This window comes from Toxorhynchites rutilus, chromosome 1 (genome assembly GCF_029784135.1).
Source record: "Toxorhynchites rutilus septentrionalis strain SRP chromosome 1, ASM2978413v1, whole genome shotgun sequence".
Taxonomy (NCBI): domain Eukaryota; kingdom Metazoa; phylum Arthropoda; class Insecta; order Diptera; family Culicidae; genus Toxorhynchites; species Toxorhynchites rutilus.
Window position 1 is genome coordinate 173250421 of NC_073744.1, and position 15229 is coordinate 173265649.

Consider the following 15229-nt stretch of genomic DNA (forward strand, 5'->3'; position numbering starts at 1 on the left):
ATATTTGAATGTTCGGAAAAATGTTCTATTTGCATTTCTAATATTCATTTTTTAACCTCCAGCTTCTCTCGAGCGATTTTTTCCATTTCGCGGTTATGTCGATTTTGTTCTTTTAACATTTCTTTGAGACCAGTATCTATTGAGTTGATTGCTTTGGCGAATTGGCGTTGGTAATGTACCATATCATTGAGGTTTTTGTTTGAGGTACCCAACAGCGATTCCATTTCCGAGTGAAATTTCTGTTGTAGTTCAATTTGTATTTGAACTAAATTGAGGGCAGATAGCCTAGGTCTATTTGGTTGGGAGCATTGAGGAATAGCCATATCATTCGCATCGTCGGACTCGTCAATTGAATCGCAACTTACATCTGCATTAACCTCGTTGTTTTTTCCCTTAGGTGTTCCTTGTGAAGAACAACCTGGTATTCCTTCTACGGTTTCCAACAGTCCAGTTAGCTGAACCGCTTGCTCCTCTAGCTCAGACAAATGTATCGTTCTGTTGGGTCCTCCTCCAGTTGCCCTTTGCTCTCTTTTGTTGTGAGAGAGTTTGCGCTTCAACGCTGATTTATAATCCGCCCACACCTGCCGGACATTAAAAGTGAAATACATATGTATTATTTCGGAATAGTTTCAGTAAATACCTTTTTCCATCCAGACCCGTCACGGATGGGTGGTCCCAAACTGTTTAATTCAGCAGCACAATCGTTCCAAAATGGTCCGGAGTTACCACGTATAAATCCTTTTGCGATGTCGGGGTTCTTCTCCAAAAGCTGCACCAGCCGCTCAAACTGTTTCTTTGTTGTTGTTATGTTTTTGGTTTTATCCCTGTGAATAGAAATTTGATTAAAAAATCAATTAAAAGCAACCGATGTAAAACTTTACATACATTTTTTTAGCAATCCGCAGTAAAAAAAAAGTCACAGGAGGGTTGTGTCCGAGACACGACCGCATAGTTGACGTAGGATTCCGTTAGGTTTTCTCTTACATGTTGATTTTAAATATGTTTGAAGAATTACATTGTTAAACTCTTCGATAGTGATTTGGTGGCCCTGAAAAGGGCCGTTTTGTCTGGTTGTTAGGTATTCTTGGTTCACTCCACCAATGTCCATAACCGAGTGATAATGATAGAAAAATGGTGATTAGTCATTTGATGGTGCGTATCACTATGGAAGATGCCTAAGTAGAATGAGATATGATGAAATCCGCCCTCTTGGGCTCTGGACGAACTGGCTCCTGTGTTATGTATGGATGAAATAAATAAAAACAAACTCATCAATGTAATATAAGATAATTATAATTATCGAACACAACTATCAAGTTTTCTCACCAGAAAAAAATGTTATTTTATCATAGAGAAAATATATTTGAAATGGAAAAGGTAATTTGATTTATAATTTTTACTTTCTGAGTGTTTACTCAACCCATTTCCATTTTCGCTCTAAACTCAACGGAACACGATGCTACATGCCTCAAGGCGAATTTCAATTTGGCATTGATATCGGTCATTGATATGAAATTTCACGAAGCAACCAACGTAAAAGTTCCTAAATTTAAATTTTATTTATATTCTATCAAACATAAGTTCTATTCAGTTCATTGAAATATCATTCTTCAACTAATCCATCGAATGATTCTTATTGGAACGAAAATTAAAAAAAACGCATTCATCACTCCCTACTTATTCGCCAGCACGTATGCAATCAGAAATTCCCACGCTAATTACAATAAGCACTATCCATTAGTCGTTAGTTAAACTATCGACCACGAGGGTATTTACATGCTGATTTCCCCCGGACACCTTGAATTTAAAATCTATATTAGGGAATACATTTCGGTGGAAACAAAATCTCCCCCTACTTTCATGTAATTGTAATGCCGATTTCCCCCAGGCAGCTTGGGTTTGATGTCTCTGTTAGGGAATACGCTTCGGTGGGAACAAATTTCTCCGTATCTTCAATTTCGGCCAATCAGAACGAGGTATTTCCGTTTAGAGATTTTTTGATTGTTTGCTAGTTAGTTTCATATGATATATTGTTTTATCAATTTTGATGAATTGTTATGGAGTGCTCAGATCGATGGATGCAAACATCTCGTAAATCCATCAGGAAATAACTGACCAATAATTGTAAGTACATGAGCCGCCGCATGTGACGTCAATTTCGACCAATCAGAAGTAGGTATTTTCGTTAGGACAGGGGTTGAGATTTTCCGATTATTCGATAGTTAATTTCATGACATATATTCTTTGATTCAATGTAAAAAATTGTTATGGAGTGCCGAAATTGATTGACGCAAAAATCTCATCAATCCATCATGAAATGACTGAGCAATGAGCGTTTAAAATTGGACGATTTCCACGATGTGCTCCATTTTCAATTTTCAGTTTGTACCCCAATATGTTCCCGAAAGACGTAATCATACGTCAAAACGATTTCATTAAAAATATATTATTTAGTCCTTCGATGCTTATTTAAAACTATATTTGACGTAACTTTTATCGATGTCTGGTCAACGAATATTCGCTCGATTGATCGAATACTTATAGACATTTCCTCGAATGAATCGGTTATTGCAATATGCCCCTACGAAAATTTTAGACATTTCTAGACGTGATATGATGGTTCCCTGTTAGTTGTTAGTAGAAAATGTAAAAATAAACAGTATTTTTGATCATAGTTTTATATAGTTTTTGTGGTAAGTGGGAAACATTAAAATAAACTCTTTTGTTTCAAAACAAATTGATAGTCCTGAGAAGGACTGGAATGGTTTAATAGGTTGTACAGATCTGCTGCGTTTCAGTCGGATGTAGCAGTTTAGTTTTGGGAGCGGTAGCTTTTACGGATTCGCTGATGCTTTCGTTGACTTTGGCGCCATCGGCTTCTGTGCGTCGATTTGCGAGGGTTTGATTGGCACCACCACGACGAACTAAACGACGGATAGCGGGTATGATACGATGCGATGCAATGCACTTCGCTCCTCTGCCTCCTTTGCCGCATCCAATTGTTGATGTGAAGAGGAGCGCACCAGCAATGCACACTAGATTTATTTCGATGCTCTCCGCTGCTTCCTCTTCTTTGCTCCCTTTGCCGCACCGCATCCATCGTTGGTTGCCGATGGCTTCCTCTCCTTTGCCGCACCGTATGGTGTTGGTTGATTTGTAGAGCACTGCACACTAGAAGCCCAGATGTTTGCCGATCTGAACGTTGAACGAGAATGAGAAATCCAAGGAAGGAAGGAAGATCTTGTATTATAGAGACTTTAAACTTTTGCAGTTCATTCGTCTCTAGTCTTGAGAAAGGCCCTTTTAAAACTCTACTCTACTCTATTACTCTACTCCAGTGCTACCACCTCCGCCCTCTTGCCTTGAGAAAGGCACTCGATCCCTCGCCGTCCAGCTCGTCCAGCAACGATGTTGTCCAGTCGGTGTCCACACAAAGAATGTGAGAAATCCAAGGGGAAGGAAGGTATTGAATTAGAGAGACTTTAAACTCTGAGAGTTCATTCGTCTCTAAAGAGAAATCCAAAAATGCCACCATCCTTTTATATCAGTTGGTATGTGAGAAATAGGCGCTCCCCACTCGCTCGACATGCAAATATTTGACTTATCGGGGAACGAAAGGAGCGAAGCAGGCGAAACAGAAATGACGTCAATTTCGACCAATCGGTACCGTTTGGATAGGGGTTGAGATTTTTCAATTGTTCGATAGTTTATTACATGATATCTATTATTTTATTCAAGGTGAAAAATTGTTATAGAGTACCGCAATGTTTTGATGTAAAAATCTCATCAATCCGTCATGAAATGACTGAGCAATAAGCGTTTGAAATTGGACATTTTTCACGATGCGATCGATATTCGTTTTTCAATTTGTACCCCAATATGTTCCCGAAAGACGTAATCCTACGTCAAAATATCGAGAGAAATTCGACTGCAAACCACCACTCGAACGAAATAAAGAAAGGGTTTGACATTCGAGTAGCGTCGAACGAAAGATGTTATACAATTCAAACGGAATACAGAATGAAATTTTTCAAGTCGTTCGAAATATTTCGAATCCTTCGGAATACAGAATCGGGGTGATGGTGTTTGGGGAAATTGGCTTTGCAAATATATGCCAGACGAAGGCGACTGAAATGTGTTTGCCTAACACAGACTTCAAATCCAAGGTGTCTGGGGAAATCGACCTTGCAAATTAATGCAAACTGCGAGTACTTTTGTACTCGCTTGCCTTTGTGCAGATTAGAATATGTTTCCCTAGCACGGTCTTTTAAACTAAGGAACCTGGGAAAATCGTGCAGACACTAGAGGCGAGTGAACTTTCAAGTTTCAAGCAAATTCGCGGTTCGAGAAGTACGTACACTTGAGAGATGTAAACGTTAGAGGGAAATGTAAAATAAAAAGTTGATGGGTCTGGGCCTGAAGACACGGACGGGTTCTTGACATAGGACTGTGATTGTGTGTAGTAATTGCATTTGAATTGAGTTTTTTTTCATTGTTCAAAATCTGTATTTTTTTCTTTTTTGATTCATCAAATGGAATCCCTGAAAAATATGAGTGAGTATACCCCTTCGAACTTCTGAATCAGCAGCCAGTTAAATTCATTAATTGCATTTTTACACAACCCAACAACATGCTCGATTTTTTTTTTGTATTATTAGATTTCAAGAGTAGTAGTCTTCAAAAATTGTATAAGCTTTGTTTCGTTATCGGTTTCATGGGATAGGATGTCGTGCAGAGAATGAGCCAGACGAAATTGTTGTCGATGTTTTTCGTAGGCTCTATATTCGACGAGCATGTGTTTAACAGTGAGCTGCACTCCGCAGGTGATACAAACTGGCTGTTCAGTTTTATCGAACAGGTACCGATGCGTCAACTTTGTGTGTCCTATTCTACAACGAGTAAGAACTCGCTGTTCCACTCTGTCGGGTCGGTCCTTCCAGCGTTTGATAGATTGTTTTACTTTCCGAAGTTTTGTGTTTGCCTGGTTCCAGATGCTCTAGCTGACAATCAACATGTCTGAAAATGACTTCGGAAGGAATGCCGGTGTCCCAGATCTCTTTATATCGCCCAATATTAGCCAGCCGGTCTGCGAGTTCGTTTTTTTTAAATACCGACATGACTGGGAACCCAAACAAGTGTGTAAACCATATTCACGGCGTGAGTTTCGGCTGCTTGAATGAAAGGGTGTTTGCTTCTCCTACTGTCTATTGCGAGAAGTGCACTGGCTGAATCCGAAAAAATTGCCGTAGGTCCATCTGCTCTGCTAATTCCGTATGATAAGGCCGCTGCCTCTGCTGAGAAAATAACAACATGCTCGATATAATGACATCTTGTTCCACAATTCCATAAATTGTTGGTAGCCAGACCTGCACGATAAAACGTGAATTGAGCACAAATTGATTGAAGAACGTCCTGAACTTCAATCTAATAAAATCACTATCAACGTTTAACATTTTGAGAGAGGCTAGGTGAAATCATCCAATATCATCTTCAAGATAATCTCTTCATTGATTCTGACGCAAGGTAGTCCCACGTCAACCTTGCGGTTATATCATAGTTATATCCCCATCCATTTTTTTTTTACAAAAATTTCTTCAAAACTCCAAAACTATTATACTAAAAAACAAACTAAATTTTGGTCAAAGAATGAAATGTAGGAAATTGTTTAAATTTTCATGTGAAAAATACAGAAATTTAATCACACAGAAAAAAAATCTTCCAATGTATGGGAGACTTGTTGGTAGTTGTATGGAATATTCAACAATGATATTAATGTTTTTTAGAAAAACAAATTTAAATTTTCAACATAATTTTGATTTATTTTTAGTTAGTTTGAGATTTGATGAAAGCTAGAACAATTTCCAACAATATTTGAATGTCTGCCCAAAATTATGTAGTTCTTATAATTCTAAAGTTGGAATTTTTGGAAATTTTAAGTTATTTTTAGCTTTTCTCGAAAAAAATTAACTTTAAACCTTTAAGACCAACAAAATTTTAGTCATAACATGAAATATAGGAACTGATTTAAATTTTCATGAAAAAATACAAATAATATAAACATTTCGCCGAAAAAATATATATATAAAAATTAAATTATTTTTTTCATAAAAACAATATTTTTAAATTTTGAATAAAATTTATATGAATAGTCTATACAACTACCAAGAAGGCTCCTATACATTGGAAAAGGGGCACTGTTACAGGGAATAAACAAGTTAGCGGTCATTTCATCTATTTAACCTCAATCAACGGTATGAAGGGAAACATCATGAGAAATGTTGGCTTCACCTTCTAGTTGGATTTTGTCATCATTATTTACTAACTCTATCCAAACAGCATCACGATAAAGTAATATGAGCTATATTACTGAGTTCTTTATTATGCTTCGACACAACGTACAATTTTGAAAGCGAAATGTATGTTATATCGAAGCTGCCCTGTAGTCTGTATCAATGATACTTCTTCAGCATGTTTGTTTTAGGAGGCTTTTAACATTGCAGTCCTTTGGCCTCTGAATCGATGATAGAAATCGGGTTTCATACGCAAGCCTCAAGAACGGATTGTCCGACCTTTTGACAAAGTAAACTATTCACGGCGAGAAAAATTTGGAAAACTTTACAGGAGAATTTCGAGAATACGATAAGAAATCGGATTTCCTTATTGCGCTACAAAATTCCCCTACTAACGATTTCTTATTATTTCTTAGCCTCTTTACAGATACACGGTGGACCACTCGACCAGCACACATGAACCCAGTTTCGAAAGCTCACCAGCACCGTCATCTCATGTAGGGTAAATGATCTTGGTTTGTCCGATTTGGGGTGTTTTTACGCAACTAGTAAATGCAAATCGATTTTTCTTCATGAAAGTCACATGTAATCGATACGAGTTTGGGTTTGTTGAAAAGCCCCAAGCCTCTAGTTGCTAGCACTACCATAATGTGTTGAAATTATTCAAATAGGGTATATGATCTTGGTTTGTCCAGTCGAAAATATGATCACGGTTTGCCCACTTTTTTGAATGCTCTAATTCAGCGCTCCTGTGTCAAATAAGGCCTTCGAATGTTTCGAAACATATAAATGAAATTTACATGATTTATAGTAGTTTGATAGTATATTTTTACGAAATCACATGTTTTAAAGGATTATAAAATACACCTTCTATTTGTGTCAATGCGCCCCTCATTCGAGCTAACTTTTAATCGATCACCAGATGATTATTTGGCACGTATTCAGACCTTTTCTGGATTACAACACTTATAAATATTGTAAACATCATGCTTGCTCACCATTTGTATCGGATTTACATAGCTAAACCATTAAATTAACGCATTTTGATGAACTCAATTCTGATCATGAGTTGTCCAATTCAATAATGTTGTTTTGTCCACATGATTTCTATGGCAACCGCTTGGCGCGCTGCAGTTTGTTTATGTTTGTTTATGGTGTGCTTCGCGCATAGCAGAAGTATGGTTTTTCTGTGTTGATTGTGTTGAGGTGAACACTTCTAAAATGCCCAAGAAAAGGCAATATTCTGAAGAAAGCCTAAATTATGAATGAATCAATATGATGACAGTAAACTCAAGCAATGATAAATGCAACATCTACTTGTGAATTCGAATGTTTTCATTCAAAAATGGAGATTTCTAAAACCGAACAAACCATGATCATTTTTTTGGGCAAACCATGATCAGAGGTGGTCAAACCATGATCATAATTCTTCTTTAAGGAAAATCGTTAAAAAACATAAAAATTTGAATAATTTCAACACCTTATGGTAGTATTAGCAACTAGAGACTTGGGGCTTTTCAACAAACCCAAACTCGTATCGATTATGTGTGATTTTCATGAAGAAAAATCGAATTGCATTTACTAGTTGCGTAAAAACACCCCAAATTGGACAAACCAAGATCATTTACCTTATTTATGTTTTTTAACGATATTCCTTGAAGATGATCATGGTTTGTCCGGTTTTAGAAATCAGCATTTTTGAATGAGAACATTCGAATTCACAAGTAGATGTTGCATTTATCATTGCTTGAGGTTACTGTCATCATATTGATCATCCGTTCATAATTTAGGCTTTCTTCAGAATATTGCCTATTTATTACCACTCAACACAGAAAAACTTTATTTCTGCTATGCGCGGAGGACATGGAATGCTGACGAAGTGTTTTGTGATTAATAAAAGCTTTTGGAAAATAAAATCTAGTTAGTTCTAGTTAGGACCTGGCGCAGTCAAGTGTTAGTTTTTTAAAAAAACCCGAACGTTGCCCAGCAACTATAACTGGCGCGTGTCGGTAGTTGGTGTTAAAAGTTGTTTTTCCAGCGTTGCAGCTATTTTCGGCGGATTACTGAAAATTTGTGGAACAACAACGAGGCACCCGAGTCACGCTCTATCAGCCACCGCGACGACAGCATATCGCCAAGGTGAGCAGTAATTTGTAAGTAATTTATTAAGATTAAAGGGTGTGTCACATCAAATTGCATCACGCTGTAGAAATTCGCCCAGTAGACCGATCCTTTTGAACATTTTAGACAGTAAAATAAAAACTATTAAACAACTTTTGGCATTTTCTTTTTATTCATACTTCGAGCCCAAGCCCGTATGCTCGCACCTTCCTCTTTACCCCGTCCATAAGGTTCTGTACAACGTCAGGTTGTAGTTTTTTTTGAACAGAAATCCATTTTCTCTTGAAGTCCGCCTCCGATGTGACAACTTTTGGGTTCTTCCGGAGGGCCTGCTTCATAATCGCCCAATATTTCTCTATTGGGCGAAGCTCCGGTGCGTTGGGCGGGTTCATTTCCTTTGGCACGAAGGTGACCCCGTTGGCTTCGTACCACTCCAACACGTCCTTTGGATAGTGGCACGAAGTGAGATCCGGCCAGAAGATGGTCGGGCCCTCGTGCTGCTTCAATAGTGGTAGTAAGCGCTTCTGTAGGCACTCCTTAAGGTAAACCTGCCCGTTTACCGTGCCGGTCATCACGATAGGGGCGCTCCGCTTTCCGCAAGAGCAGATCGCTTGCCACACCATGTTCTTTTTGGCAAACTTGGATAGTTTCTGCTTGCGAATCTCCTCCGGAACGCTGAATTTGTCCTCTGCGGAGAAGAACAACAGGCCCGGCAGCTGACGAAAGTCCGCTTTGACGTAGGTTTCGTCGTCCATTACCAGGCAATGCGGCTTCGTCAGCATTTCGGTGTACAGCTTCCGGGCTCGCGTCTTCCCCACCATGTTTTGCCTTTCGTCGCGGTTAGGAGCCTTCTGAACCTTGTATGTACGCAGGCCCTCCCGCTGCTTGGTCCGCTGGACGAATGAACTTGACAAATTCAGCTTATTGGCGACATCCCGAACCGAACTTCTCGGATCACGTCTAAACTGCGTAACTTCGCGCTTGTGATCTTTTTCACTGTCGGAGCATCCATTTTTTGCCATTCTTCACCTTCCGGTCGATGGTTAGGTTCTCGAAGTATCGTTTTAGTACTCTGCTGACCGTGGATTGGACGATTCCCAGCATCTTACCGATGTCCCGATGTGACAACTCCGGATTCTCGAAATGAATGCACAGGATTAATTCACGACGCTCTTTTTCGTTCGACGACATTTTTCCAAATTTACGAAAAATTGACAGTGAAGCATGGCCAACGTGATCTATACACTCTTATCTGATTATAAGCGAAGGCTGAAGATATAATTCCTAAAAATTAAATTTCTACAGCGTTTTTTCCGTGATGCAATTTGATGTGACACACCCTTTAGCTTATGTAAAAGTGCTAGTGTTAAGTTTTCCCCAACCGTGTGAAAATTGGTTGTATTTTTTTTTTGTGCAGAAATAATTGATTACTGATTGATTGATTTAGAGTGTTAGTTATTATTACCGAATTGTGTGAATTTAATCAATTTTCGAAGAAAAATTTTGCAGTGAATGTAATTAGTTGTAATTATTTTATTCAACGATTTTTTTTGTGAACTTCGTGAATTATAATTAATCAATTCAAATTTTCCGGTGAATTTCGTGAATGGCATTAATTTTTTTTTAGTTTCTGAATGAAACATTATCTTTTTTTTTTTAAAAAAAGTGAATTCAATTAAATTTCCCTTGGTGAAAAAGTTTTATTCATTCTGAAATAAACCACATACGGTCTGTTTGTTTTTTGTTATTCAATAAAAGAAATTCAGTGGATTCCTCGAAGTTTTTTTTTTTTTGTTTGCTTTTACTCACCAGTGCATTGAATAGTGGGAATTTATCAATTTTGTTCTCCGCACGCAAACGTTCCAAAGCATTATTACTACTGATATAAACAAAACTCCAATTTTGAAAAATGGATCCTTACCAGCTCCAACAACGTGTAGCTGAATTAGAAGCCGCGGTTCAGGACCGGGATGACCACATCCAGCAGCTTGAAATAGAAGCAGCAGGTGCCGCTCACGCTGTGCAAGCTGCTCGCGTAGGTCAAGCAGCAGCAGCAGCAGTACCTAACATTAATCAAGAATTATCTCCAGTGGAGAGGATTTTGAAATCCTTACAGACTCCACAGATAATTAGGGATTTGCCATGCTTTGATGGCAACCCAGTTAAACTTCATAGCTTTATTAAAGCAATTGATAATCTTATTCCTCTACTTGAAGCCGCTAGGAATACCCCCGTGTATAGGGGCTGGATACAAGCAATAAGAGCCAAAATTCAAGGCGAAGCAGACAATGTACTCGAACTTTACGGGACAAATTTAGACTGGCCCGAAATAAAAAACAACTTGATAACGCATTATAGCGACAGAAGGGACGAAGTGAGTCTTAGCAGAGACTTGTTCAAACTCTGCCAAACGACCACTGTCGAAACCTTCTACGGAGAAGTGTGCAACATTATCTCTCTTCTAATCAATCTGTTGAACTTGAGCACAAATAATGAAGAAGTTAAAGCAGCAAAAAGTGCGCTTTACCAAGAAATGGGATTGAAAGTGTTTTTAGCAGGTTTAAAAGAACCTCTAGGACCTATAATAAGGGCCCAATCCCCAAGTTCTTTAAAAGAGGCTCTAAGATTGTGTCTTGAGGAGAAGAATTACAACTACATAAAGCACCCTTTTAAACAGACACCAGTGGTTCCCCCGAGACCAATTGGTACACAAAACAGAATATTTCAACAACCCCAGCACGTCTACCAACCCCCATGAAGGAACTTTCCGCCACCCGGTCTAATGCCATCGACATCTCAACCGCCTCCAAGGCAATTACAACCTTACCGATTCTCTCAACCACTTCCAAGAAATTTACTCTCTACACAGATCATCAGCCATTGACATATGCCATGAATTTGAAGACCCCCAACTCTAAATTAGTACGTTGGAGATTGCAACTCTCGGAGTTTGATTTTGAGATAAGACATAGGCCAGGAAAGCAAAATGTCGTGGCAGATGCTTTGTCCCGAATCGTACCTGAGATGGATGAATTGAATATAAACGACACCTCTTCCGACAATGCAACAGTACACAGCGCTGATACGGATGATTCCGAATTCATAGCCTGTACTGAACTACCTGTAAATTTTTTTCACAATCAGATTATTCTTCGAATCGGAGAAGATTCTGAGACATACGAAGAAGTTTTTCCGAATGTCCATAGAAGGACCGTAACGAAAGTAATTTTTGGAGTCCCCGCAATTTTAACAATTTTCAAAGAATGTATGGATCCACGAAAGACGAATTGTATTCACTGTCCTGAAAGATTAATCGGCATAATTCAAACTGTCTATAAACACTATTTCAGCAGGTGCAAAGCATTTAAGGTAAAAATTTCGCAAAAATTATTACACGACGTTCAAGATGAAGCCGAACAAGACCAAATTATTGAAGATACCCATGAGACTTCTCATCGAGGTATAAAGGAAAATCACAGCGAAATTATTAAGCACCATTATTTTCCAAAAATGAAGGCGAAAATCCGAAAATTCATCATTCTATGCAGTATTTGCAATAGAATGAAATATGATCGGAAACCATACAAAGTGAAATTGGGTGAAACACCAATTCCCAAGCAACCCCACGACATTGTTCATGTCGACATTTTCATTTCGCAACCGAATTTATTTTTGAGTCTGGTAGATAAACTATCAAGATTCGGGTTTCTAATTCCAATAAAATCCAGGACAACGATGGACATTAGGAAAGCCATCGTAAAATTCATTTCACAGTATGGGTCGCCGAAACTTATCGTTTCGGACAATGAACCAGCCCTGAAATCAATTGAAATCAGAAATATGCTGGATAAATTAGGTATTCAACAATATTTCACTCCAACAGATCGCAGTGAAGTAAATGGAATCGTTGAACGCTTCCATTCGACTTTAAGCGAAATTTATAGGTGCAACAAACACAAGTACGAAAACGTTTCTAGTAAAGAAATGTTTTTAATATCATGTAGTCTATATAACAATACCATCCATAGCTCCACTGAATTGAAACCAAGAGAAGTGTTTTATGGAATAAGAGAGGGTGAAGAAAGGCCCCTTGACCGTGGCAGACTTCTAGAATATCGCGACAAATTCTATGAGGAAACAGCAAAACAAATTACGAAAACACAGACGACGCAACACAAACAGCATAATGCCTCTAGAGAAGATCCCCCACCATTAGGAATTGATCAGGTAGTCTATAACAGACGAAAAGGCATTAAAGCTAAAACCAAGAATTGGTTCGAAGCTGCTCTTGTAACGGAAGACAAGAACCAAACCTACATAGACGAAAATAACAGAAAATTACACAAAGCAAAAATGCGAAGAGTAAGAGAATAGCGAGAGTAACCTTTTCTCATTAAAAAAAAAAAAACTATCATAAAAACAATTATAATATCAAACTTACTTCCTCGAACAACATTATAATGTTTTTTTATTTTATAGGCGACGATAATCATGGACATCAAGCTAATTTTATATCTTGTACTTTGTAGTAGCCCACTATGAGCAACCAAGATGGTTATCACGGATCTTAGCAACAATCCCGGATTGCTCATATTGGTAACAGGAAATAGCTTTTTAAAAGACGGCGATCACAAAATCTATCATATGATAGACTTAGAGGACTTTCGGCCAAGTTTCGATAAACTGCAAGTCATTATCGATGGACTCGCCTCGTTTAAAGACTATTCAGAACTTACGAATATTTTAAAAACTAAATTTAGTAATATTCAAAGTCTCTATTTCGGCCTTCCTCCAAGAAAACGTACCAAAAGAGGATTACTAAATTTTGTAGGAACAGGAATAAAGGAAATCACAGGAAATATGGATCACGAGGACTTCAGAAAACAACAGGCAAATAAAAATCAATTTAAGGATGCAAGATAGAACAAACGACATTATAAAGCAATTGAAATATCAGCAGGCATTGATAACAAAAAAATTAGTAGGGAGTAGAAACGAAACAGGCTACAGTAGGGATTTGAAAGTACTCAAAGAAGTGCTCAATATCAATGTAAACCTCGATCATTTGAAATTCCATATTGAATGCATCATAGAATCGATTCATTTAGCAAAACAAAAAATAATATCAAAACACATTTTATATCCAGATGAATTAGAATTTGCTTTAGAAAAATTAGAAGAAAAGGGAGTTGCTATCAACAACTATGAACAAATTTATGATTTTCTAAATATCATCGCTTATTTTAATCAGTCAAAATTAACATTTGTTATAGAAATTCCAGTAATTGAAAAAGAACCTTATAGTTCTTTAATTTTAGAAACAATACCAAGAGATCACAAGACACTTAAGTTACCATCGAAGATTGCCATCATCAGCACAGGAAAGACATATTTCATCACGAAGGAATGCGAACAAGTCGAAGGAAACAAAACCTGTACTAAAAGTAGCGTTTGGACTTCAGCAAAGATAATTGCTTTTCGAAACTTCTACGTGGATTACCAGGTAACTGCACTTTTGAACCATGCAGCACGGACAATGTGATTAAATCCATAACAGATAATCATGTACTAATCAAACAAGGAACTTATTCACATGTGACATCCACCTGCGGAATTACTGGAAGAAACCTAACAGGAACGGCCCTTATCGAGTATCATAATTGTTCCATTCAAATAAACGAAAACGACACTAAGTTCTCAAGCCTAGAATTTACGGAGAAAAATCAGCCATTCGTTTTACCTCTCCAAGGATTGCAAATTTCCGTACAAAAATTCGAAAAAACGAAAACGATAGATGACCTGCAAAATGAAAATAGACATTTTTTAGAAGATATAACACAAAACCATAAGCAACATACTATAGCAACAGTGGGGATTTCCACATGCAGTTTTATGCTCGTTATAATAATTGCAATTTGTTTATTGAAAAACAATAATCGCAGAATCAGGATATTTACACAAAAATCCTCAAATAATAATCAGGAGCCACAACTCAATATGGAACTATTGAATCAAACGCATCGGGACGTTGCGTCTCCAAGGGGGGGAGTAGTTACGGACAGGTGTGTCAGAGAACCCTACAATAGATTATCAACAGCAGCTGCATTGCCGCCACCCATGGCGGTATCAAATTCGAACGGCATAATAGCCGCCGGTAGAACGTAGCCTAGGTAAAGGTGGACAGCATCAGAAAGCAGGAACAATACCTCAGTCATGATTTAGACACTAGTGTTTAAGTACCTTTTTGTAAGGATTATAAGAATAATAAATGCAAAATTTATTTCCTTATAATGTGATTCTATAATTATATGGATTTCCCCCTCTCTAAGGGGGAGCTGCCATACAAATGAAAGACAAATTTCTGCATAATTCTAAAACTAATCAAACAAATGGAGCCAAATTTGTCATGCGAATGTTTTAGAGGACACGAAACGTTTCCATGGTGAATAGACACTCCTCTCTCTCTCTAAAGGGGAGAGGGAGGGGGGTGGTATACTGCCATACAAATGAAGCATACATTTCTGCATAATTCAAGAACTAATCAAGCAAACCGAACCAAAGTTGGAGGTTTTAGGGAGCAAGAAACATTTCTAAGGTGGTTCAACACTTCTCCCTCCTTTCTGAGGGGGGGGGGAGAGGTCTGCCATACAAACGAAACACAAACTTCTGTATAACTCTAGAACTAATCAAGCGTAATTTAGGATGTGAGGGTTTTTGGGTATGATAAATGTTTCTATAATGGTATGACACCCCTCCCTTCTCTGGTATGGAGAGGGGGTCCAATGAAAATATTACACATATTTCAACCAAACATGACA

General features: G+C 37.9%; 1 protein-coding gene across 1 annotated transcript; it reads right to left on the reverse strand.

Annotated features, from left to right (window-relative positions):
- Positions 1 to 44: 44 nt before the first annotated feature.
- Positions 45 to 14626, reverse strand: LOC129761596 (uncharacterized). The gene is made up of 3 exons (XM_055759332.1): positions 14493 to 14626; positions 641 to 824; positions 45 to 581 (listed from the first exon to the last, which is right to left on the reverse strand). The coding sequence occupies exons 1-3, from the start codon at positions 14624 to 14626 to the stop codon at positions 45 to 47; spliced, it is 855 nt and encodes a 284-aa protein (XP_055615307.1).
- Positions 14627 to 15229: the final 603 nt, after the last annotated feature.

Coding starts and splice junctions, on each gene's coding strand:
- LOC129761596 (XM_055759332.1), bottom strand. CDS start 14,626: ATGACTGAGGTATTGTTCCTGCTTTCTGATGCTGTCCACCTTTACCTA. Junction 825..14,492: donor GCTGCTGTTGATAATCTATT/GTAGGGTTCTCT, acceptor TTCTATTCACAG/GGATAAAACCAAAAACATAA. Junction 582..640: donor ACGGGTCTGGATGGAAAAAG/GTATTTACTGAA, acceptor AATGTCCGGCAG/GTGTGGGCGGATTATAAATC.